We start from the raw sequence: 26,206 nt of genomic DNA on the forward strand, positions 1-26,206 counted from the left end.
GTGTGGGCACCTGCAGGGTGCATCAGAGGCAATGTATGGTGCTGCATATATGTGTGGGCACCTGCAGGGTGCATCAGAGGCAATGTATGGTGCTGAATATGTGTGGGCATCTGCAGGGTACATCAGATGCAATGTATGGTGCTGCATAAGGCGGGCACCTGCAGGGTACATCAGAGGCAATGTATGGTGCTGCATATGTGTGTTGGCATCTGCAGGGTACATCAGATGCAATGTATGGTGCTGTATAAAAGCGGGCACCTGCAGGGTACATCAGAGGCAATAAAAGGTGATGCATTTATGTGTGGGCACCCTTCAGGGTACATCAGAGGCAATATAAGGTGCTACATATATGCGTGGGCACCTGCAGGGTACATCAGAGACAATGTAGGATGCTGCATATATGAGTGGACATCCTTTCCGAAATGCAAAAAAATGATTAATACACATAATAATCTGGGAAGAGAAAGATGCCAGGCTAATCGGTAAACTTGGTTTGGAATTACCATTATGCAGTATGACTTTTTTTTTTTCGGCCAAGTAGTCATGATCAGATGATTCGGGGTTGTAACTGGCTGCATCTCCAGCGCATTCCTCATCACCTTCTACAGAAGCAAGACCATCATGTGGCGGTACTGGAACTGGCAATGAATCATCATGCGGAACAGGCCTAATTGCAGAATCGAGGCTGAGATATACAATTTTGTGCTTAGTTTTACCCCAGAATCCACTTTTTTTGACAGTTCTGTAGTAATTTGGTGAAGTTGTGCTTTTGATGTAAAAGAACCACACAAATAATAGAATCTGTCTGGATCAATAAAGCAATTTCTAGGCATGATGACAAATTAAATCAATCGCAGTTAGTGCGGTCCCTAACCTTAAAAAAAGAAAACTTTCATTACATTTTGTAAAATGCTAAGGCTATTTATAACAAATTTCACACGATATATAATTAGCTGCATCACAAAAACTAGATGTGCTAGAGAAAAACTAATATGAAATATTCATCAAAAATACTACAAAGCCCACATAAAATTATACCTGATGAAAATGACATGTTAACCTGTGTAAAAAAAAAAAAGTAACATCCTTTATAAAATGCAAAAAAATTAATTAATTAATACACATAATAATATGGGAAGAGAAAGTAGCTAGACCTGCCCACACTTAAAATGGCTTCCTCTGCCTCTCAACAGCACGTAACATTGCTCTGTGGCGTTGCCAGGTCTCTGTGTGTTTGGAATACCCGGATGTCAGCGTGTCTCAGCCCGGCCGCCGTAGACTCGTTACGTGGCATTAGCTGCTGGTTCCCCGGCTGCGTAGAGAGGTGACGCCTCTTTCAGATTGAGGCCCAGACTCGGCATCAACACCCCCGGCCTGCGCTCGTTGTTATCCCTGCCGCCATGTTCACCATATCAGAGCTCGTCGCCCTGATCGCCTTCTTCTCTGCCACCGCCTCAGGGTACTTCGTCAGCATCGACGCTCACGCAGAAGAATGCTACTACGAGCATGTGACGTCCGGGACCAAAATGGGCCTCATCTTCGAGGTGGCCGAGGGGGGCTTCCTGGACATTGACGTGGAGGTGAGAACTTCCAACCAATTCTGCCATTGTTATATATGAGGTGTGCTGTCATTGTTTTATGTGTATATAAATATAATATATGAGGCATGCTGTTATTGGTATATATGTATATGAACTGTGCTGCCATTGCTTGCAATAGTCATTCATACACAGATCCCATCTCGCGTCCATAGGACTGACAGGTCCAGCTATATAATCTAAGATCAGTGCAGAGTGTGTGATGCCAGCTGTCAGAATGCCCCCAATAGATGCCACCTATGTGTATAATATATGCAGATAAATGGTGGTATCGCCCTGACATCCTGAAAGAAGTAGTAATGAAAAATATCTAATGTTTCTGCATCTGAATGGCAGCTCCTCTGGGATTGAGGGATCCATCTATATACTTGGTGGGACCCTCCAGCTGTTATCTGGACCCTGCTCTGCCTACACATAGGACAGGAGGGACCTTGTGGTGTCCTACTCGTTCTTGTGGTTTGTAATGGACAGGTGGTATCAGACTGAACATTGCTAGTCCACACTCCCTGCGCAATCAGCACTGAGCTCAAATATGATTAAATTAAAATCAAACTCAATGAAATAAATTAAATGTATGTCTTTCTTATGCCCTAATATTATTCAACTGAACTCAAAGGGGGTTTGTTGTCAGAACCTAATTGCAAATTATAAACTAGGAACAAGTTAACAATATTGCTAGGAATTCTTTTTCTCCACATCTACCCACTGGTCTGTCTCTCCATACTCAGTAAATCGGTCTGTATTTGGGCAGTAGTTTCATGGGGGTGCCCACAATCTGGTTTCCTGTAGCAGTGCTTTGGGTTCTCTCTGCCAATGTTCACTTCTGTGGCACAAATCATTTTCAGTGAACAATCCACCCAAATATCGAAAACTTTACTTTTGATAAATTTGACATTTTTTTTTAAAGTTTGGCATAGTGTATGACAAGCATAAGTGTTTTTTTTTTTTGGAATTCAGATCTTTGTGTACTGTATGTGATGTTGACGGGGTATTACAATTTTTAAATTGTATCTGTAGCATTGCGTGTGCTGTGTGACAGCATGGTACTAATAGTATGCAGTAAGTGTCAATGTGTACTTAGGTGTCCTTATACAACTCACCTAATTAGAGCAAATACAGAGGAGAGACAAGTGTGCTAATAGTCCTCCACACAAGAACAGATCCCCTGTTCCCATTGCTGTCACTCTGATATGGTGTCAAAAGAAATCTGAAAGCATTGCATGATGTTCTTAATGCTAAGTGGTATTATAGCAGTAACCTTAAAGTATACTGGACAACCCCAAAACTTTTTATATTCTCAGGGCAAGGAGCCAGTACAATAAAAAATTGGGAACCCAGTTTTTTAATTTCACAAAATTAGTGCAATGCTTGTGAAATCTATAGTTTAAAGTTTAATCTGCTTATGTTTTGTATAATGGGAAATCTGCTACAGGGGCACAGAAAGAAAAGGATATTTACAGTTCTAGTCTACTTTCAATGGTAATCATGTATGTTTGATTTCCTAGATTTGTCCTGGTCAAACATAAGAAAAAGTTTTAGCTTGGACAATACATTAGTTTGGACAATACATCAAACACTGTATATATTATTGTTAATAAACCGGATTTTTATAGCACCAACATATTACATAGTGCTATACATTAAATAGGGGGTGCAAATGACGGACGAATACAGACAGTGACATTGGAGGAGAGGACCCTGCCCTGAAGAGCTTACAATCTAGGAGGTGGGGGAAGTAACACACAATAGGGGGGGGGTTGAAAGGAGCGGTCAGACAGATAGGAAGCAAACCAAGAGAGAGCAGTGTCACTGATACCAATGGAGCGCATGATTTGTATTAGAAGGGGGTGATCAACAGTGTCAAAACAGAGGAAATATCAAGGAGAGAATTAGGAGGGAAAAGTTGCCTTTAGACTAAGCTCTGATGAGGTCATTGGCCACTTTAGTAAGGGCTGTTTCGGTGGAATGGGCAGCTCGAAAACCATACTGGAGAGGGTCAAGTTGGTGCTCAAGTAATCAGTAAACCTTTTGTAGACAAGGCGTTCAATAAGTTTGGAAACAGTAGTTAGGGAGGAGGGGTCGAGTAAGGGTTTCTTCAGGATAGGGAGAATATGGCATGTTTGAAAGCGGAGGGGTTTCTTCAGGATAGGGAGAATATGGCATGTTTGAAAGCGGAGGGGTTTCTTCAGGATAGGGAGAATATGGCATGTTTGAAAGCGGAGGGGTCATTATCAGTAGAAAGGGAGAGGTTAAATAGTTCAGTTAGGGCGGGAGCCAGGGTGGAGTAATGGGCACAGAGTAAATCAGAGGGAATTGGGTCAAGGGAACAGGTAGTAGATGGAGATGGTAAGAGAAGAGACTTCATCCACAGTGACAGGGCTGAGAGAGGCCAGTGATGATTTACAGGTAAAAGACAACAGCAACAATAAGGGGTAGGGGGCTGAAAAGACGGACGGAGTGGACTTCTAAAGAGGTAAAAATGAGAGAGGGTGGGGTAGGAAGGATCCTGTATGTACAGTTAGGTGAGAGAAAGAGACCTACACCACCCTCTACTTTGTTGCCAGGTATAGCAGTATGTGTGACGTCCAGGCCTCCCTAGGGGAGAGCAGAGGCAGAGTCTGAGGAGGAAAGCCAAGTTTCTGCGAGAGCCAGGAAGTTCAGAGATTTGAAAAGGAGAAGGTTGTATATGGAAGTTAGTTTATTGCCAACCGATCTGGCATTCCATAGACTGGCAGAGAAAGGGGGTGAGAACCTTTGGGTAGGGTGAATGGGGATGAGGTTAGGAGAAGGAAGTGTCTTGCTGAGAGTGTATGGAAGAGTGCAGATCTGTGGGGGGGACCAGGGTTGGGTGAGATGTCACCAGAAAGTAGCAGTAGAGAAAAATGATGCAGGAGCACAGACAGAAAGCAGGACAGTGAAGGAGCAGAGAGCCAATGAGTTATCAGACTGGTAGCAGAGGGAATAGTGCCAGCAGCAGAGTGCAGGGTGAAAGATACATTTTAACAGATAATTGAGAACCAAATGAATACAATATGAATGTATTATTCAACACACACACAAAAAAACAAAATAGCTATTTTGTTATCATTTGGAGCTCTAATAAAGCAGTTAAACCACACATAAAAATGCAGTCTATCTATACATCTTTAAAACCCAAAAGGAAGTGGCTAAATTTTTACAGTTGCATTTTGTAGTGTAGCCACCTTCACCTTATGTTAATTGCTTGTTACTGTTATCAGCTGCAGAGGTCGGACGCTTTTATTATTGACACAGATTCAGAAACCACATTATCCACCTCTGATTAGAATTGACATTCAGAGCAAACTGTGGTTAAAAAGAAAGGTGGCATGAGTGTATTAGATATTCATATTAGCAAACAGTTGTATGAGAACATGGTCAGGAGTTGTACATCATAGCTTTGATTGCATTGTATGGAAATTCACCAGACTGGAAATTTCACACCATAGAATGTAATATAGATTTTTTTTTTTTATGAAGAATTAGCTTTTACATACACTGATCCTTATATTGATATTACATACTTAATTGAAAGTTAAATTAAATACACAGAGGATGAAAAGAATTAATTTTTGGCCTTGTTAATTTTTTTTTTTGTATAAAGAAACATGCTAATAAAATTGTGTTGTTTCAGATCACTGGCCCTGACAATAAAAGCATTTATAAAGGAGACAGAGAATCGAGCGGGAAGTACACGTTTGCCGCTCACATGGATGGAACATACAAATTTTGCTTCAGCAACAGAATGTCAACAATGACTCCGAAGATTGTGATGTTTACCATAGATATAGGTGAAGCTCCCAAGGGTCAGGACATGGAAACGGAAGGTAAGTGTTATTAACCACCATTCACAAAAGTCAGGGTATGTTGCTTTTAAACACAGACATACATAGACATATAAAAAGTATAGGAAATGAAACATATAAATATTTTTTTAGAATGTGAGAACTCAATTTCCATTAAAAAAAATTGCCAGTAAAGACACAACAATGTCTTTATTGACTTGCAGTCCTCATTGTTCCTAACCTTTGTTGGCATGGCAGTGATATGGATTGATGCAACATTGGATGAAGCATTTTAGTAACATAAAACCTAACCTTATATCTTGTGAAGTGTTGCAGTGTTACGAGGGAATGGCATGCATTTTGATGTGTCTTCTCAGATGCTACATGCTAATGCTTGAAATGGAATTAAGAGTTGACCATTTTGTGTGCATCTTCTAAGAGGAGTGGGGGGGAAAGGGGGCACATACTTCATGCAACAATAAGCAGTTTAGCTTGTAAGGTAAGTACACTTTGTATTCTCTGGAGAATTTGCTATGGGCAGCCATCCTGTGCAATAGATAAGTAAAGGCTTCAGAGAATTGCATCCCCAAGAGGATTTAAATCGTCCATCCTCCATCCCTGCTCTTTAAGCTACTTAAAGGAACACATAACATACTTTTAAGTTGACAATTATTGCCTGCATCACTTTTACATTGAGGATTGCTGATACAATTAATGTTTGCTGTCAGGCCTAAAATAACTGTGATATATTTCCAGAGTGATATGTTCATTATTGTGCTGAGTTTTATCAACTATAGCTAGAAATTGTTACATTCCCTTATATTTAGACTTTGGTAACATTTTTTGACATATAAGTTGATGACATTATCTATTGCATCACTGAGACCTGTTTCAAATAGATGTATGTCTGATTTTTCATTGTGTAATCATTTGTCATGCAGCCCATCAGAACAAGCTGGAAGAGATGATCAATGAACTTGCAGTGGCCATGACTGCTGTTAAGCATGAGCAAGAATACATGGAAGTGCGGGAAAGAATACACAGAGCAAGTGAGTTATTTTAAAGGTTATACAGTCTTTATGCACAAGTATGCAGGGTACAAACATTAATTTGAAGCACTAGATGTTACAATATTACAGTAGCTCTGTGTGTACAGTTTTGAAATCTGTTAAATATATGTATATATATATTTATAACATTACCAATAGTTAAATGCAACCATTTGTTTCATTAAATTAGTAACTAAAACATTCACTAGGGGAAAAAAAATCAAGATAATGTAGGGTTTAGATGTTTTATATTTACGGGTTTGTCATTTTGATAAGAAATTTAAACATCAGCCTACAAGATCCATAAAGTGAATGTTTTTAAGTACAGCTCCAAAATATGTGCCCAGATGTCTAGTATGACTACTTCAGAGCATCAAATGCAGAAAATAGTATTTTAGTATGCTAATAACTTATCTAAATACTAATATTATTAGACTTTTCTAAAGGATATAAATATTGCCATCCTCAGTACCTTGGCTCTAGAGCTAGTTTCGGACAGGTACAGCACTGTGCCAGAGGTGTGATTTTTCTTGCAGTCAGCCATGTTTCCAGGAGGCAGACAATGGTAGCATTGGGCAGTGAATAAAACCTCAGCTCCCCACCATCTAAGATCCTTGATTTATCCTTAGGAAAATGTTTGTGTTCAGTATGTGGAACTATACATTACTGTTTCTTGACCTTAGGTTTATTGCATCAAAGAAGAGGATTTAACTTTGGGTTAATGTTTAAGATTTGCATGTTTTGGAAGAAAACTCAAGCAAATGTTTGTGGAATGATCTAGGTATCAAAACTAGTTACCGTGTGTCAGGACCTAGCTGCTACAATGCAAATCATTATTCTAATACCTTTTCTTTAACAAGTTAATCCAGTATATTTGATGAGCATAATGTTAACATCATGTGTTTTAGATCACATGTTCAGTCAAATAAATATTAGCTCTGTAAAGTGCTAGTGCAGCAGCCCCTCACTAAATCCTCCTAATATTACTCAGTGCAGTATGTGGATGCTGGTTTTGTAACATTAATGGGGCCTTGTGACTTCTAGTATGCAAATGTTCATATTGTAACGTATAGAAGGCATTATTTAATACAGATGTAATTCACATATTCTTTTTTTTTTTTCCAACAGTCAATGACAACACAAACAGCAGAGTGGTGCTCTGGTCATTTTTTGAAGCCCTTGTACTGGTAGCTATGACACTGGGACAGATCTATTACCTGAAGAGATTTTTTGAAGTCCGACGAGTGGTTTAAGCAGCTGTTTTGTGGGATTTATTTTTTTTGTTCTAACTGATGATCCCAAATGTTATTTTATTTTTGATCCCAAACTTTGTCCTAACTGATAGTCCCACACTTTGTTTTATTTTTGTTTTCCCCTCCTGTCATCTTGGTCAGAACAACAGAATTTAGTTTTGCTATGTTTTGCTTTGGAAATTCTCATTGTAGCACAAATAAGACACCATGCTGCATATGTTAACTTCAGGAAAATTCCCCAAGAAATCAAAAGCGAAATGACAGTTTTGGAAAGATCCCAGAGCACTCTGTATTGTGGTACCGTCCGGATTGGAAGTACATCTAGTTACATTTGTCTTTCTTTACTCTTTACTTTTGCAATGATATTGTCTTGTTTTTATGAAGACTACGAACCAAAGAGGTTCATTAATAAGATGGCTCTAAATAAGCCACACAGAATAAACCTGTAATAGCTGTATCCAGCAAATGAAATCTTTTTTGATCTTTACAGATATTGCTGCCTCCTGTTGTGCATTGTCTTGTCTTTTTTAATAATTCATGATCTAATAAGTTCTGCAAACAGAAAAAACGTATGCTTGTTTGGAAAATGGCCAGTTCAAAACTTGTTAAAAGATTGTGGTTTCTAGTAATGGAGACATGAAACAGCTACAACTTTAATGTTTTTTACTATGAGTTAGTTAATCCTTTCATCCTCAGAAAAGATTAAGGCATTTATGATGAGGACAGGGTTAATGTTGTATCATCATGCTGCCTTGTGTCCATCTGCTATGCAAATAAGATTGTAAAGCAGTACTGAACATTTGGTGCATCTCCACATTATGGTCATGACTATGACTGTATACTGTATTAACAAAGCGCCACTATGGCATTGGAGAATGTGTTGCAGCCAAAACCTTCCAACTGCTGACTGTAACAGACTATTGGCAGTTCTGGAGTTTCACAACTTCACTTTGGATTGTGTCACTACTTTGCTTTGGTTTTTGGGTAAGTATATATGTTTTTTCTGCTACAACCTGACCATCAAAAGGAATATTGAAGGCAAACAAAACCACTTGTGGGTAAAATTAAAATAACTATTACTTGACATAACGACCACACACTAATTCCTGGGACCGTGATCCATAAAGGTTCTCCTTTACCTGCACTAGCCAAACATGCAGCACAAAATAGGATTTGGCTTAAAAAGGCATAAAGAGTGGGGAATCCCACTAAAGTGACATGTAAAACATCCCTACTAGGAATTCAACTATTTAGTTATTTCTAATATTTTTTTCTTAAGGTGGGTCTTTTGCAGGAAATAAAAAGATTTGGTTGATATAACTAAATATGTCTCAGCTAGGATTACAGCTTTTACCAACTGCTGTGGCAGTGTATGCCATTTAATAATAAATGAAAAAAAAAGGTCCATTTTTTTGTCTTTCAGGATCTACAAATTAGAATTTTGCCTTGTTTAAATGTAACCTTCCATCTAACCTGCATCTTGCATATCTATTTGGTTTACTAAGGGTTTCTTGGGAAAATGAGTTTTCTTTTTGGTTCTATACATTGAACAGTTTGTATACTTTAATGCAAAGCTCAACAGGTCTGCGAACATGTTGAAGTTTAGTACAGAATATATTTTAATAGTAATTATGTCCCTTGAAAAGGGTTTTGGTCACTCTACTCTCCACCTTAATGAAAGTGCTAGCACCACCTCTTTGTGATCGACATCCATAGTTTAATACCTTGGTGATCTCAAGGTGACACTCCACACCAGGGGTGGGGAACCTTTTCTCATTGGAAAGCCCGCGTTAGAGTTAACATCCTTCCAAGAAGGCCACATTCTTCAAAAAAAATAAAATAAAAAAAAATGTACAAAATGCAAATAATTTAATACTAATTTAGCTTTTATTGCAGCAATATGTTGTTGAGAAGCAGGAGAGCAAGCGTTATGCGTGTTTCCTGAGGTGAGAATATTCAGCGACATTTTTCCATACTTGAATGGGATCTTTTTTGCTGTCAAAAAGCAGCTTCAGAATATCATCTTTTGACAGCTCAATTAACTTAATCTGCAGCTTCTCTGGGGCTTCAGATACATCAACTAAGTGAGGTCAAAAAGAATTTTTGAGGGTCATGTCATGCTTCTCAAAATCACTGAACCTTTCATTGTATTCCTTGATTAGCAAGTTTATCATGGATTCATATTGTTTGAAACATTCAAATGAATATTTTTCTTCATTAATCATTTTTACTAGGTGAGAGAAGTGCTCTTCAGAGAGCTTATCTCAGCCAAGAAGTGATTAAAGAAATGTTAATTTTTTCTGAATTTTTTTATTTCTTGCCACATATCATATAAAGACTTGGGATGAAACGTTCAAGTTATTTTGCTTTGTCGTTATATCGAACAGAAAAGCAACATTGCTGTGAAACTCCTTGCATGATAGTTCATTCCTTTACTCGAAAAATTGAATTATTTGTTCAGGCAAATACAAAACTTTGACTAAAACCTGTCCTTGTCATTACCAGCACACTTTCGAATGTTAGGGCAAATTAACGCTAATTACCTCATTATCCATCATTAGCACCTCACCAAATTGTCAATGTCTTGTTGCATTTGCTCAAAAATAATTCACAGTTCCTACAATTTTCTGTAAAGTATCATTTAAAACGGTCGATTTGGCACAGAGACTTTGTTGATGCAAAAAGCAATAAAAAGAGGTAAGATTATTTGGCTTGAAACCCCTTTCTTAAGTTGTGCGATAAAGCTTTTGTTCTTCCCTGTCATGGAAGGCGCACCTTCTGTGCATACCATTACTAAATTAGCCAGATTCAGTCCAAATTCATGACATTTGTCTCTAAAATCATTAAACACATCGATGCCTCAAGTTCTGCTCTTTAGAGTGCTCAGAGTAAGCAACTGTTCGTAAACACGAAAATCCTTAGTTATGGCAGAAACAAAATATAATACCTGCGCAATCAGTTTATTCATCCAGTGCTATTGAATAGTACACATTTTCTTTTTGGATTATTTCTTTCAGTTGATCTACTACATTGAGTGCTAATTCATGCTGCCAATCAGCATTAATTCTTCTTAAAAGAGGCAGTTTGTATTCGTTAACCTTATCAGGATCTAAGCATGCTACAATCTCTCCAATGTATTCTTTTATAATTGCCACATGGTTAAATTGCTTAGCTTTTTCTCAAAGTATATACGGCAATTTATAAGATGCTTCTGTAGTTGCGTTTCCGATACTCTGCACTGATTGGAATAACTGCCTCTGCTTTTGCTTCTCTTCTTTCAATTTTTGTAAAGCAGTCTTTCGGGATTCACCTTCTAGCTTAGCGTATTTATTGTCCTTATAAGTAGAGTAGTGTTGATGTTTATTGTATTTTTTTACCGTTGAAATCACAAGTGACTCATTTTATCCTTCTCAGAAACAACATAGTATTGCAATTCCCACTCATCTTTAAACACTCTGTGTTCTTCTTTCAGCGACCTTTTCATTTTTCTCGACATGATGAAAAGCAAAGAAAAAAACGTAATCACGTGACAAACACACTCTGAAGGAAGAAACCACAAACACTGTACTCTTTGCCAGCCAGTTAGTAACTGTAACCACAGTGTTGCCAGAAGGTGGAGAAGAAATTTCGGTTTCAAAACTATTGCCAATTCTTTTTTGTTGCAATCATAAATTTGGTTCTTCACATATAAATTTGAACACAAGTGTTGAGAATTTATTCAAGTCACACACCGGGTACCTCCTCACACCGTGGTTTAATGTACTACACGCGCCAAGGCTGAGGCACACTCACCACTACGCGACACACTTGGACTCGCACACGTGACCACTATGTTTCACCGCCAACTCCAAGCTGATTCGTTAATGCGTTATCTCGTTCAAAATCCAACCCTTACCCTTCCTCTGCATTCTCCTCCCAGTCTCATCATGGTATGTTTATCAGAAGGTGTGATGTTACGCCATGCCAGTTCCACGTTTGACAGCGTCTGTTATCGGGTGTAGTGTCTATCGCCAGTTCCCCGTAACGATGTTGCCGGCAATGGACATTTCAGGCGACCTCTCCAAGAACTACAATTAGATAAGCGATACCGCCTTATCGCGGCTAGATAACAGCTTTTACTGAAAAATATCTCTTGGCGGAATCGCCATATTGCCAAAATTAGTTCACATATGTTAACAATATTAAAACTTGTTTAAGAAGTCTGCAGATGGCCACAGGTTCCCCGCCCCCTGCTCTACACCAAGAATTCAGTTGGCTTGATCGATACACAGAGAAACAGTGGAAACTCCAGAACCATGAACTACCGGTATACCTGTACAATGCGTTCCACAATTCCACACACAACTTTTCAAGCAGGATATCCTGTAGAAGTGGGACAAATTTTTTTTATGTCCGCAAAGTTGATTTCTCCCACTTTCAGTAGAAGGGATCTCAACTCCCCCCTAATGTGTGAGAACTAAGGATGATAATGTTGGCTTTGTTTTCCTGAAGGTGCCATCCAACAACTTACCAGCTGTGGTTTATGTAAACCAGCAAACCCAGAACAAGGATTCTGGAAGTGGTGTGAGAAGAAAGGCAAATACTGAGCAGGGTGAAGAGGTCCTTATTTCTCCAGATGTTGATGGGGCCCCTTTTTTTATTAGCCTAGGACAAGACCTACAGCCACGTTATCTTCTCTTGCTGGAAACCATTTATCATGCATATACGATAAAAGGCTTGCCACTGTCATTTCAAGATTTCCAGGAGTATTTTGCAAGAAAGCCAATGGGAACTCTACAATGATGTGATGCTGTATGCCATTTTTACACGCAGCTTTGCTGCCCTTTCTGTAAAGTGCTACTAGTTAGGTTTCATAGCATACTGTAATGAGTGCCACAAATACAAAAAATCATTATTAAAATCCTGCGGATGTTTTTATAGCCTGATAAAGGGATGTCCTATTTGATTAGTATGCAGGGCTGACCCATAGTATGCCACCTCCAGAAAGGAAATTTGTGGTAACTATGATAACACTTTTTGCTTAACACCTATAATTTTGTTGTAACAGATGGAATGGCCACCCAGTTAGCAAAGCACCAGTTCCACCACTGCTTAGCACCGCTTCTAAAATACTGGCCTGACTTTAAATTGTTATAGCAGGCGTAGGTGGTAATTACCTGGGACCTTATATCAGATGTAAGAACAGGAGTTATGTTTTGCACCCCATATTATGTACTTGAATTGATACTTGGCATGCTTGCCAACCTGCAGTGGCAAGAATGGTTGCCAAAAGGGTGGGTGGCCCATCTGTTTGACAGTAATGGGTGTATGGCAGAGATATGGGGCCATGCCGCAGGTGCTAGATAAGGTGTGCTCTCTCTCTCTCTCTCTCTCTCTCTCTATATATATATATATATACACATATTCTAAATATAAATTAGAATTGCTGAAGAGGGTAGTAACTGTTTTTCTCAGCCATACCAGCTTCCACATAGTGATTTGATTTTCCAAGTAAAGATAAATATTATATGAGCAGCATAGGGTTTATGAGATTCTAGTCACACATTTCCTGAGTTTGGACATTATATTTATAAATGTTTGAGCTCCTTGCCATACTTTGGACAAGGTAGAAACAGTTGGGTACAATCAGGCATTTGAACAGAAGTTACATATCATATATATTAATGTATTTTGTTTTTTACTTATAATAGTTTTTTTCTTAACATTATACAGTAGAGGTATAAAAAAACAAACTCTTTTAGTGTTGTCTTATTACAACCCATCACTTCTAAAGTCTTTTCTGATTCAAAGTGTCCCATATTAAACTACATACAGGTTACTGTTGACTAAGGTGAAAGGTCGTGCTTGTCTTAGGCAAAAATCTGATGTATACAGCAGTCCTCGGATATTGTTCATTATGGTGGTGGATTGATTAACAACTAATCAGAAATACTCCAAAACTAAAAGAAATGCTAATATCCACCCCTCCAACTTATATAACAAAGCACATCCACTTCTACCACACTACTGGTGCCTTTTAGAAATGAACTTCTTTTACATCATTAAGGATAAATTGGGCTTTGCAAGTGTCAGGAGACAGCAGAAAGTGGTGGGAAACAACTGATAACTTGTTATAATTACCCTCCAAAACAAGTCGGGAATGGGCAAGTTGACAATCATCTAAATGAACCAGTCTGAGCTATGAGTTGGAGCACAGCTGGGGTAACATTTGTGCCTGGGGTAATGTGACAAGCCAGGATTATATCCTACCATCTTGCAATCTCCCTCAGTTACTCAAGCATATGACATGCTTTTCCATAGAGGGCACTTTAATATTTTGGGAAGGCAGGGTCAATTTTCTCAGCCCATGCCATAAGGCCTCCTGCAATATCCTTCACTATAAACTTCCCCACTCCATTTTCAGAAAGACCCTGTAGAATTTTTACTGCTTTCTGCGAGTCATTCCCAAGTTTACAAATGACAATCAATTTCTTCTGACCGCCACACTCGGCTGTCCCAGTCTTGTCCCCTAGAAGATCTGCAGCATTTCCAGCCTCAAGTTGGCTCAGCGGAATGTGGATGGAGTGTGGAAGGCGGCAGATATCCACTTCGACCTGTGGTCGGACATCAATGAGTAGATGAGACACACCATCACTCAAGAGCTTTTTGTACTCCAGAACAGTCATCCTGTCGGCCGCAGTCAGCAGGTTTAATGTCCGGCACTTATCAGAGGCAGAAGACCCACAGAATACCTCATAATCTTTCAGGATTTGGGGCTCTGACTTACTGCCACAGATGGCACAGTCCACCCGTTTACCTCGAAGTTTGATGTTGCGGAAACGCCCATCCAGTGCATCATACATCAGCATGGTGCCACTGTAGCTAGAAGCCTTTCCAGAGGCCAATTTTAGCACTTCTAGAGACTGTAAGCACCCCATAATTCCAGGAACAACACCTAGAACACCTCCATCAGCGCAGTTGGTCACAGTTTCTGGAGGTGGAGGGATGGGAAACAAGCAGCGGTAACAGGGCCCTCCTTCATGGTTGTACACGGTTAGTTGGCCCTCCCAGCGGAGTGCACTGGCAGATACAAGCGGCTTCCCGGCGACCACACAGGCATCATTCACCAGATATCTGGTGGGGACATTGTCTGAGCAGTCGGCTACAATGTCATACTGGCGGATAAGTGGCACAGCATTGGCAGGACTTAGCATTGTATGGTATGGGATATACTCCACCGTGGTGTTTAGTGGCTGCAGTGCGCTTGCTATGGATATGGCCTTTGGTACCCCAATCTTCTCCTCACTATGGAGGACTTGTCTATGGAGGTTGCTCATCTCCACCTCGTCATAGTCCAACAGCCCCAAACGTCCCACTCCGGCTGCAGCCAAATATTGCACCAAGGGACAGCCGAGACCACCGCACCCCACCACCAATACCGAACACTGGGAGAGGCAGAGCTGACCCCTGACCCCAAACTCTGGCAGCACCAGCTGGCGGCTATAGCGTATGATTTCTGCGTTGGACAGGGAGAGTCGGGAGAGGGGAGGAAGTTCTTCATTGATGCTTCTAAGCTTGGGAAGGGAAGAGGACCTGTCACTCTGCTGGCATGAAGAAGGCCCATCTCTAAGTTGTTCCTTCAGGCAGAGAATCTCCTGGTCTCTCTTCTTGATCTCTTCCCTCAGGCTCTCCAGCTCGGCACTATCCATGTGCAAGCACGAGGTCTGCTCTCTGTAATGTCAATGGAGCCGAGGCAGTGTTATCAGGCGAAACTGTCAGCCTGACTCCGCACAACGCAAGGAATGTATTAGCACCCCGGCAGGTTATGCCCACATGTCATCTATCGTGCTACACCGGAACCCGGAAGTCTGTGCTAATGTTGCTGCGGACGCTTTAGAGGGGCGCACTGAACACACGTGTTTACTTACAGGAAGATGGAGAATGTAACAGAAGGGACGTGGGACACCCTGCCACAAAGATTGCATGACAAAATACGACAGACACTCCGAGAACTCAACTTCAGTCACATGACCCCGGTGCAGGTATGAGCTGACTGCACCACTACTCTCCCCTGTACTCATCACACAGATATAGCCTGGCTGATTTTTATGTACAGAGCTGACTGCACCAACACTCCTCTCCTTATGGCTGTGTGGCAGAATCTATATGATCCTTCAGGTTTAAAGGGGATCTCTGCCTTTTCCCTATGAGGAATTGTGGTGTTTGGCTGCTCATATACCTTTTCTGCACAGTCCTCCATAGTCTTGGTGTTTCTAAAGGGCCAGGGAAATTTTGTATGAGCTTTGTCTTGCATTGATTTGTTTTTGGTGCATATCAACTTTTTCAGTTCACTATTTTTGTTGTATTAATGTAGCCCTGACAAATATCTGCAGCACTTTACAAAGTTCATTGTTATGTCACTAACTGTCAATTTAATGTCCAAACCATAGTCATGTCATTAACCCCCCGGCGGTAATTCCGAGTGTGGCTCAGGGTTAAATTTAATTACAAATTAAATTTAACCCAGAGCCACACTGGGGGTGGACTTGAGGGCTTACCTGAGCCCCATAAGCCCGTGGCATCCAATGGCGATGCCCGCCTGGCATCTGTGTCCCCTTGGTGATGCCTGGCATCTGTGTCCCCAGGGGATGCAGATGTGAGTATGTGTGGGAGCGGGACCTGTGGGAAATGTAAAATAGGAAGTGTTTTTAAATGTCAAATGTACCGAGTTGACACTTAAAAATACTAAAATAATCATACCGCCAGGGAGGTTACTACAGTATAAAGCCAGTTTTGAGGGAAAAAGTGCATGTTAGGAAACCCAAGCAAACAGACGGAGAACATACAAACTCCTTGGAGATATCATCCTGTCCAAGATTGGAACCGGGGACCTAGTTCTGCAAAGACGAGAGTGCTGACCACTGAGCTAACCGTGCTGCGCTAGTACATAGAGTGTGGACGATTTGGCCTACCTTGATGTCCTGAGGGTGGCCATTATGTTCCTTCCTGCCCTTTTTTGGGGTCACTCTCCAGGAGAACATCTAAATACATGGTGGTTGTCTTTGGACCACCACCAGGATAGGGGTTAACCTGGCTTTGGATAGGGAGCTCTGTCCCTCCCAGTAGACTTGTGTCCCAGGGGTCAGGGAAAGGTCTTTGCTCTTTGGGAGAAGGGTATTCAACACACCTTGTGCACATTTTTAATATGTGGATTACATGTACTTTTTTTTTGCTCATTGTAATAAGTGTTGTGCACACACTACTGGTTCTGTTGTTATTAGAGGAATGCCAGTGGGAGTACTCCTCAAAGTACTTGGTGGGTTCTAGGGAGTTTCTTTTTCCTGCCAGGTTGTGGGCAAAATTCTTTGGTGGTAACTTGGTATGGAAACCATCTTGGCAATTTGTTTATCCATGGGTTGGGGGAAAGCTATGTTGATCACTCCAGGGGTCCAAAAACAGTGGCTTGGGGGGGGGGGCATTTGCTTTAAGTACGTTACCAATGCCATAGCACTCTGCACACTTTTGTTTACTACACCTGCCAACTGGACTGGGCCTTTCTGCCAAGATCAAGGATATCTTTATACCAGTGACTAGTACTTTTGCATTCTGAAGCACTTATTTTGTATGTTCTTTTTGTTCAGAGTGCACAGCACTTAAAATTTAACATGTATGCCTGCCATGAAAATGTGTTTACTGGAGGGCAAATCATAGGTTTTTGCCCATTTTCAACTGGTTATTTCATAATGAGGAGTGACAGATGAACGAACATGTGTTGTACATACAGTGCTGTTCTGTCCTATTGAGAGGGGAGGGAGGAGAACAAGTGAATGGTACCCCACTGTGTTCTCCTCCCTTTACTGGTAATGTGGTCAGTTATTTATGGATCCATCACAACAGATCCATGAATGATGTTGGGCAACCTTTGTACACTTCAGATTCTTGCCCAACCGTTCATATTGGTCAAGAATCATCTGACGTGTACATAAAAGTTGTAAATGTCCTGGCTGTTTTTTTTACCTGGAGTTCTACAAAGTACAATAAAAAAATAAAACATTGTAGAAACAAAATGTTTAAGCTATATTTAGAGCAATATTTGTTCACCACTGTCAACCAATACTCAATGGCCCCAAGGCAAATGACAAATCCATTTATTGGAAGGTGGTGCCGTTTTTCAGAAGCATCTCAAGGCAATCTGCCAATGACTTCCTTTCATAGACTTTAATAGTAATAGTTTTCAACCGCATTAGCAAGCAGTTGAAAAGTGTGTGAAAGTGTTCTAAAGAAAAACAGATGACCTATGATCCTTTGTGACTTGGTAAAAGAGCTGCAAACACACATGGATGTGAATAGTAAACTGTGGGTGATGTGAGTAACAACACTGCCTTCTTTACTCCTTGCAGCTTGAGTTGTTTCAAATTCCTATCATACTTTGGATGTAAAATTATTTTACCTATTTCATTAAAACACTGACTTTTTCCTATAATCTAGAAATAAATATGAAAATTAATTCGTGCATTGTTTTTCTAGGCTGCAACTATTCCCCTCTTTATGGGGAACAAAGACATTGCTGCAGAAGCGGTAAGCATATTGTAGCATTTACATTAAATACAGTTTCTGCTTTTGGTGTTTTACTATGCATAATAAATGTGTGTGTGTGTATATGTATATGTATATATATATATATATATATATATATTCATTCTAGCACTGATTGCTTTTGCCAGTATTCTAATTTGTTTCCCTATAGATAACTGGAAGTGGAAAGACTCTGGCCTTTGTTATCCCACTGCTGGAAATATTGCTGAGGAGAGAAGTGAAGCTAAAGAAAAATCAGGTAGGTACTAGAGCTTTTTGTTGTCTTGAACCTTAATTGCTTTAAAAAGTATTCAAAAGGACTAGCACAACTGCCAGGTTTTTACCACTATTCAGTGATTTTGTTACAGCTGTCTCCAGTTTTGTGTTCACAATACAAAATAATCTTTTTGCATATGTGCAGTGCAGTACGATGTAGTGTGTCTCACAAAGGGCCAGATTTATTACATTTCTTTTAGGCTGGAGAGGATACACTTTTATCAGTGAAGCTGGATGATCCAGCAAACCTGGAATGGATTTCTTAAAAGTAATTTGATATTTGTTAGCAAATGTTTTCAATCCTGCACCAGATCCATTCCAGGTTTGTTGGATCACTCACTGATAAAAGTGTGTCCTCTCCAGCCTTGGAGAGCTTTAATAATTCAGACCCATAGTGTTCATATCTTGGGAACATATGACATTGTACAAAAAGCAAAGATATTGATGATCTCTCTGTATGCATTGCAGTGTGTATACTGAAACCCAGGGCACCCGTGTCTTTTTCGGTTTTTATGTGCTGCCCTATTTAATGTAATAAAGAGGGTCAGCATCACAATACACAGCAACATAGGCTGCGCATAGCCATGGGTTTTGGTGTAACACACAGCAATTACATTCATTATATTGTAATTGTTGCCTAAGAAAGGGAGGCAGCCTCTATATTTACTTAAGGTTTGCTTCAATTATGACTTACCAGCCATATATATATTTGTACTTGTGGAGGAAGTTATTTTTCTCTATAAATTTCCTGACCTGTTAACACCTAAAATATACCTTTTAGTGAAACACCCCCATTCTTTGATTGTAATCTCAAGCCTGCAAAGTCATTTAAGAAAAACTTGCTTTAGATAGAAGAAACAGGATGGTTACCTGACAGGCTATAAAAAAAATCATGTTTGGTCATAGAGATATAATCCTTGTCTACTCTATTGATTTTTAATCTATTTTGGCTTCATACAAGAACTGTATATTTTTTTTTCCTACCATCTATATGCAGGTTGGTGCTATAATCATTACCCCAACCCGTGAGCTTGCTATACAAATTGATGAGGTGTTGACACATTTCACAAAACATTTTCCTCAATTCAGGTAAGACTTTTTTTCCCATTTTGTTTTTCTTGCCTTATAAGTATAAGCATGGCACCCCTGCAAACACATTTGGGTTCCTTACACCTTAAATTTATTTTGCCTACTGTTTTTTTTTCCAGCCAAATTCTCCTTATTGGGGGTAGTAATCCAGTTGAAGATGTAAAGAAATTTAAAGAAAATGGGTATGTGTTTTCTCTGAATTGTTCTAAAATATCATTTAACATATATATTGTATTTTGTAAACCATGAACATTTTTGTCAAAAATGTCCCAGCAACTGTTAACAATAAATGTGGATTGATGAACAAATCTAATCAATCACCCTGGGCAACACAGAAAGATATTTTCTTTTTGTTTAGAATTATACCAATTTTTGTTTTGAAGTTATATTACTTTTATTGCTAATTAGGCCCTTCAGAACCTTTGATGACCAGAGCTTTATGCCTAGACCAGGTTTATCAGAGTTAGTATGCATGGTAACTTGATGATGATGTTGGTCAGTAAGGAGTTATTCTTAAAGTTATATACTATAAAAATGGCAAACATAGTACGACTATGTTGCCTGAGAACCTGTTCATCTGTCACTTCTTCATTTTTCTGAATATTACAAAAGTATATTCACTTAGCCTAAATTGTATTATTCTTTCCTTGACCAGTGGAAACATGGTTGTAGCTACCCCTGGTCGGTTAGAAGACATGTTTCGTCGACAGGCAGATGGGCTTGATTTGGTCAGCAGTGTCAAGGCCTTGGATGTTCTTGTTTTGGATGAGGCTGACAGGCTTCTGGATCTGGGGTTTGAAGCCAGGTGAAAAATTTTATGCTTCTTATTATTTTCATCAATATGGTTGCATTTGTGCTTTTCCCCCACAAATTATTTTTATTAATTTTTCATTTTTTTTTTCATTTTAGCTTAAACACTATTTTGGGCTACCTACCCAAGCAGAGAAGAACAGGACTTTTCTCCGCTACACAAACCCAGGAGGTGGAAAATCTTGTACGAGCTGGACTGCGCAATCCTGTTCGAATCACTGTAAAGGAAAAAGGGGTGGCAGCCACTAGTACCCAAAAAACCCCAACCAGGCTACAAAATTACTACATGGTAAGCCGGACCATATTAATGAGTTGAATTGCCCTTGGGACTGCAGTGTTTGAAATTTCTTTTGGGGGAAAGGATGTGTAAAACATTTGCAGTGTGGCCATTAGGAATTACGTTCAGATATACCAACAAAAACCAGCGGAATCGGTCAGAATGGAAAGGTTTTACTACCAGTGCAGTGGAAGGTGATCTGGTTCTTTGCAGCATATTCATCCACTCTACTGAAGAGTAAGAGCCAAGCTGGAGGTATGGGCACCTTTCCTCTCTGTATGACAGCATGAATAATCTTTCCCTGGACTGGCCACCACCATATAGTGGATTCCAAGTTGGTCGATAAATAGTGCGTGTGGATGGAGGAGTATGTACAGTAGGTTTAAAACAAAATGTTCAAAGAAAATAAGATAATTACTTCCTTGTGTGCTTGTGGAATTATCATGTTTTTCAAACTGCATAAACTATACAATTCTTTTAATGCATATTTTTAATTCTAAACACTTTTGCATTGTACAGATTTGCAAGGCAAACGAAAAGTTTAATTATCTTGTGAGTTTTCTACGTCAGAGGAAACAAGAAAAGCATTTAGTATTTTTCAGGTAATTACTATTACAGCCTTAAGTTTTAAAATACAGAGCATGTAAATCCTGTGCTTATTATTTTTCTGTTTTTCACTTTTTGTAGTACATGTGCTTGTGTGGAGTATTATGGGAAAGCCCTGGAAGCATTTATAAAAAATGTAAAAGTTATGAGCATTCATGGCAAGATGAAACACAAACGTAATAAGATCTTCACAGAGTTCCGAAAGCTGGACAGGTAAGAATTTATCATGCAAGAGATCAAATGTATTAATAATATTTATGTGTCTGAAAAGAATGACTAGTAACTAAGTATATGTCTTTCGTTTTAGTGGTATATTGGTATGTACAGATGTGATGGCCAGAGGTATTGACATTCCAGAAGTAAACTGGGTTATACAGTGTGATCCTCCTAGCAGTGCCAGGTATGTTTTCATAAAAAATGGAGCAGCACGCTTACATATTTCTTGAAATCGCTTAGGAACACAGGAATTCATATTGTTAATACTGACAGGAGTACCTAAATTCCATTATTTCTTGTTTGTCATGTATAACATAAAGAAACCTGCTGAGATCATCATTTAACATTTTGCATTAGTAGAGTAAATTACATTATTTTATTAATGCTTGAGTAGATCGTGTTTAATAAATTAAACATTTAAAGCATTTAATAAAGAATCACAAGTTCAAGGTTTGCAGTAATTAAAAGAGAGAACACAGGTGACTACAGGATTTGATGCAGCTGGATGGCTATTTACCTAAAAAAAAAAGACAAGACACTGTATGTCACATGGAAAAAAAAAAAGATTTAAGGTGTTAACGCAAAGGTTGCATACCTTTCTATTTCAAAAAAATTTTTACCTTTCCAGATATTGTTCTTCTGGTAAAGGAAATGTATTGATATCAGAAGGTGAGGTTTAATGTTTGTTGGTTTGTTATTTTTACCTAATGTCAATGTCCATCTTTTTCCATCCAGTGCTTTTGTACATCGCTGTGGACGAACAGCACGGATTGGTAATCATGGCAATGCACTTGTGTTTTTGCTTCCTATGGAAGAGTCCTATGTCAATTTTCTTTCTATTAATCAAAAGGTGAGCTCTTCCTACAAATCTTTTTTATATTAAAAATGTGTAAAAATGGTGATGTGGGAGAGTGAAAAAAGTTAAGAAATGATTAAGCAGTAAAACCACAATAAATGAAGCAGTCGACTTAAAAGAATCAAAAAAAGCCTTCTCAAAACAATATCAGTAATATCAGTATAAATATTAAGGTTTTTATAGTGGGCAGAGTCAGAGGCTTTTTGCAAGCGAACTTAACCCAAAAAGACCCCCACTATGCCAGTTCATGAATCAGCCTTCTTTAAAAGACATTCCCCCCCCCCCACAAATATAAAAAAAGGTCTATTCCTCATTTTAGGGTAGTAGGTAAAGCCAAGTAAAATGTGTGTTATTTGTGTTTTAAAGCAAAACTAATGGCAACATAACTACTAATCATAGGTAGCAGACAGCAAAAAGCATTTGTTCACATTTGTTGCTTTAAAGACAGCATAAGTAGTACTGGTGGGTTTCCCATCTGAATCCATTGCTTGTTTGGGAAGACTTCAGGTGATTATGGAATAAGACATTCAATAGTAAATGATACATGTTTTCAGTTCATACTATGATTTTAGATTCCTGTGTGGATTGTTTATTTCTGTTTCCTGTATTGTATCACCTTCAAACCACTTCTTGTTTCAAATTTTTCTGGTAAAGAGTGATACTTATCAGTTGCTGTCATTGTTGCCTTATTAACATCTTTGTTGCCTTGACCCACAGTGCCCGCTGCAGGAAATGACCGATCTAAAATGCACTGTTGACCATTTACCAAAGCTTAAGTCCATGGCGGAATGTGACAGAGCAATGTTTGAGAAAGGCATGAAAGCTTTTGTGTCGTATGTGCAAGCCTATGCCAAACATGAGTGCAACCTAATATTCAGAGTAAAAGGTACTCTACTTATTCATTATCTTTAAACATTCCTGGGTTAGCAAGGATCATATTTAATGTAACTATAGATGCCGCATTACAATTCAGACTACAACAGAAAAATTTTAAAATTAATACTAAAGAGAATTGTATCTTTGTTTCCTCTGGATTACTCTTTAATCATTGCTTAAACAGTTTTTTGACATTTTTTAAGTCAGTTGAAAAGTATCTCCCCTACCTCAAGAATAGCAAACGCCCTGTTCCCAGAGCAGTTGTGGTAGACTGACCTTAGGTTTTCCTGTGTTTGCTTACCCTAATAAATCCTAAGGAGAGTCTTCAAAAGTACACCTGCAGCATGACTGTTTTTAGCACTATTTAGAGAACTGATTTTGCCCTTGACAATTGTTAAAAAGCAGAGCCTAGACTACTAGAAATGTACACGAATGTGAAGATATTTTCTTCTTTATTAAGGTGTTGGGCGCTAAGAAGTTTGTGTTTACTTCTAAGACTGAGGACAACATGAGATTCTAGCAGACAGGGAAAATTACCATGCCTTTAGATATGTTTGGTTCTAATAACTTGCCAGCAGCTGGTTGGCTAAAATTTTATGAGATATTGGCAACTAAAGTGTCATTGAGGATGGCTTTCTGTGGGTTATTTACTGTGTGTGTGTGTATATATATGTATGATTTTTTTTTTTTCTTTTTGTTAGATTTGGACTTTACGTCTCTTGCTAATGGCTTTGCACTGCTGAGAATGCCTCGCATGCCGGAATTAAGAGGAAAGGACTTTTCAGACTTTGTTCCCAGTTCTGTAGATACATATTCCATCGCTTACAAAGATAAAAACCGGGAAAAGCAGAGGCAGAAGATGCTGCAAGAGAGGAAAGAAAAACAGGATGTAGAAGGTGGGAAGAAACATTTTGCAAAGAACAAGGCATGGTCAAAACAGAAACAACGTAAAGAGAAAAAGAAAAAAATTGCTCTTAAGAGGAAACACGAAGAGGTAAAATGACCAGTTTTTGTGTAATTTTGTATGCAGCAACTATTCACTTTGCTGCAGGATTTATGGAAAAATATCCTGCTTGCTGCTAGTAATTCCTACATTTTATATTAACTCCTTGTGTAGATTAACAGTACCCCAGTAACAGCTTGGCAACAGCAGGGGATGCATTGTAAATTAAATGATTCTGTTTCTAAAGAATTCCAGAAGTGTTATGGAGAAGGCAGGTTATTGACTGGGGATATTGGGTTCTTTGGAGGGAGTAGAGACTATTTTCAAAATAGAATGCTCAGGGAGGGGCATCTGGGTGACTCTGTACATGCATATAAAAAAAAACAAAATCATGTACACAGTGCAGTTTAAAAAAAACTACATTATTATTAGGAGAGGAATAATAATTGAAAAAATAAAAACAATGTTCCCTGCAAAACGGGTAGAAAACCTTACATGTAATTGGCGAGTCTTCTTTTCAAGAGTAGCAACGACTGAAGAACCTTCAACATAGCAGGGTTTTGGATGTTCTTTGTGACCGGTCCCCAGCTATGCACTGTTCTTATTAGTGGCCAATATGTCACTACAGGCAGTGACATAGGGGCCAGTGGATGAAACCACAGCATCCATTAATTAGTAAACCAGGCACTTACCACTTGCAGGGAAAGATCTTTCAGCTGCTGTAACTCCTTGGGTTAGTTAAGGTGTTTTAAGGCTACTGGAGACCTAAAACCTGAACCTTTTCTTGAGATTTTTTTTTTTATTTTGTGCAGCAGCAGTGTTGCTTTGTAATATTAACATTTGGTTTGGTATAAAATAATATAGTAACATAAAATAATTTTGAATGTATGGAGGAATTTTAACACTTATTTTTCATGGGCTACTTGGGCACTGCAAAAGTTGTCTCTAAACTGTTGATGGTGTTTTAATTGTTTGCTGTGTATTGTAGGGCTCTGACATAGATGATGAAGATGTGAATGAGCTACTTCATGATACCAGATTGCTGAAAAAGCTAAAAAAGGGTAAAATCACAGAGGAAGAATTTGACAAGCAGTTGACATCAGCTGGGGCAAAAGAGGATGGATCTGACATGTCAGACTGAACACAAACATTATCTTCAAGCTTGGGAAATTGTGTATAGATATTTTTGTTCGGTGACTTTCGACAGATATATTTTTACTGCATTTTTAAACCTGCATAAATCGTTAATTTATTTGTAGAAAAAAACAAGCTGTTCTCTTTTTATTGTTTCATGCATGGTTCTGAAAGAGAATGTTTAAAACATGTAGGGTAGCATTTATAACCTTATTGAAAAAATTCTAGTTGCCTGGCTGACACTTGGGATTAATTGAATCTGCATACTTGTTCTGGGTCTCAGACCCAAAAAGTAATAAAGCCACTAATTTCACATGACTCCCAAGCAAAAAAAATCACACATTTTACTTTAAAAATTCAGAGGGAAATCTTTTTTATAAAAGAAGGAGAACTGCTGGCAGTACTATTGGTAGTTCGAGATTATAAGCTTTTTACTTTCACCCCATAACACAAAAGACTTCATGCTTATACGTGTCAGTAGCAAAAACTGGCTATCATCACCAATCTAATTCAAACAGTAATTTTTCTAGGGCAGGGTTTCTTCTGAATTGTGGCTGTAGAGAAATAAATGCAGCTCTGGTCATTTAGGAGGGTTTAAGGTATTATGCACAAATTTGTTTATCAATCGCCTATAAAAGTATACAGAATTCAAAACATGCTTTTATGGGAAATCTCCTGACCCCAGGCCAAAAACCTCAATTTTGTGCAGCACTTATTAGCTCTCTAATTGTTCACATTGCATGGCTACAACTCCAGAAATTAAAACTGGTAAAAAGAATATTCAATATTCAAAATAAATACCAAAAAAGTTGCATAATACGGCCATTACAGTCATAATACATTAAACAAATACCATAGTGAGAATT

General features: G+C 38.9%; 3 protein-coding genes across 3 annotated transcripts; 2 read left to right on the forward strand and 1 right to left on the reverse strand.

The window, feature by feature from the left end:
• The first annotated feature begins 1,290 nt into the window (after positions 1–1,290).
• TMED2 (transmembrane p24 trafficking protein 2) lies at positions 1,291–8,196 on the forward strand. The gene is made up of 4 exons (XM_072415832.1): positions 1,291–1,580; positions 5,251–5,443; positions 6,343–6,450; positions 7,579–8,196. Exons 1-4 carry the CDS (start codon positions 1,401–1,403, stop codon positions 7,701–7,703), a joined length of 606 nt encoding a protein of 201 aa, XP_072271933.1. The 5' UTR covers positions 1,291–1,400; the 3' UTR covers positions 7,704–8,196.
• Positions 8,197–13,247: 5,051 nt separating this feature from the next.
• On the reverse strand, positions 13,248–15,547 carry MOCS3 (molybdenum cofactor synthesis 3). The gene has a single exon (XM_072415834.1). The coding sequence runs from the start codon at positions 15,389–15,391 to the stop codon at positions 14,012–14,014; it is 1,380 nt and encodes a 459-aa protein (XP_072271935.1). The 5' UTR covers positions 15,392–15,547; the 3' UTR covers positions 13,248–14,011.
• Positions 15,548–15,585: 38 nt separating this feature from the next.
• Positions 15,586–25,475, forward strand: DDX55 (DEAD-box helicase 55). The gene is made up of 14 exons (XM_072415833.1): positions 15,586–15,724; positions 18,210–18,260; positions 18,430–18,516; positions 19,531–19,622; positions 19,742–19,804; positions 20,278–20,427; positions 20,532–20,721; positions 21,229–21,311; positions 21,397–21,528; positions 21,623–21,715; positions 22,267–22,381; positions 23,105–23,273; positions 23,965–24,257; positions 25,195–25,475. Exons 1-14 carry the CDS (start codon positions 15,617–15,619, stop codon positions 25,345–25,347), a joined length of 1,779 nt encoding a protein of 592 aa, XP_072271934.1. The 5' UTR covers positions 15,586–15,616; the 3' UTR covers positions 25,348–25,475.
• Positions 25,476–26,206: the final 731 nt, after the last annotated feature.

Source organism: Pyxicephalus adspersus, chromosome 6, assembly GCF_032062135.1.
Source record: "Pyxicephalus adspersus chromosome 6, UCB_Pads_2.0, whole genome shotgun sequence".
Lineage (NCBI taxonomy): Eukaryota > Metazoa > Chordata > Amphibia > Anura > Pyxicephalidae > Pyxicephalus > Pyxicephalus adspersus.

Coding starts and splice junctions, on each gene's coding strand:
- DDX55 (XM_072415833.1), top strand. CDS start 15,617: ATGGAGAATGTAACAGAAGGGACGTGGGACACCCTGCCACAAAGATTG. Junction 21,529..21,622: donor GAGTTCCGAAAGCTGGACAG/GTAAGAATTTAT, acceptor CTTTCGTTTTAG/TGGTATATTGGTATGTACAG. Junction 24,258..25,194: donor TTAAGAGGAAACACGAAGAG/GTAAAATGACCA, acceptor TGTGTATTGTAG/GGCTCTGACATAGATGATGA.
- TMED2 (XM_072415832.1), top strand. CDS start 1,401: ATGTTCACCATATCAGAGCTCGTCGCCCTGATCGCCTTCTTCTCTGCC. Junction 1,581..5,250: donor TCCTGGACATTGACGTGGAG/GTGAGAACTTCC, acceptor GTGTTGTTTCAG/ATCACTGGCCCTGACAATAA. Junction 6,451..7,578: donor GGAAAGAATACACAGAGCAA/GTGAGTTATTTT, acceptor TTTTTCCAACAG/TCAATGACAACACAAACAGC.
- MOCS3 (XM_072415834.1), bottom strand. CDS start 15,391: ATGGATAGTGCCGAGCTGGAGAGCCTGAGGGAAGAGATCAAGAAGAGA.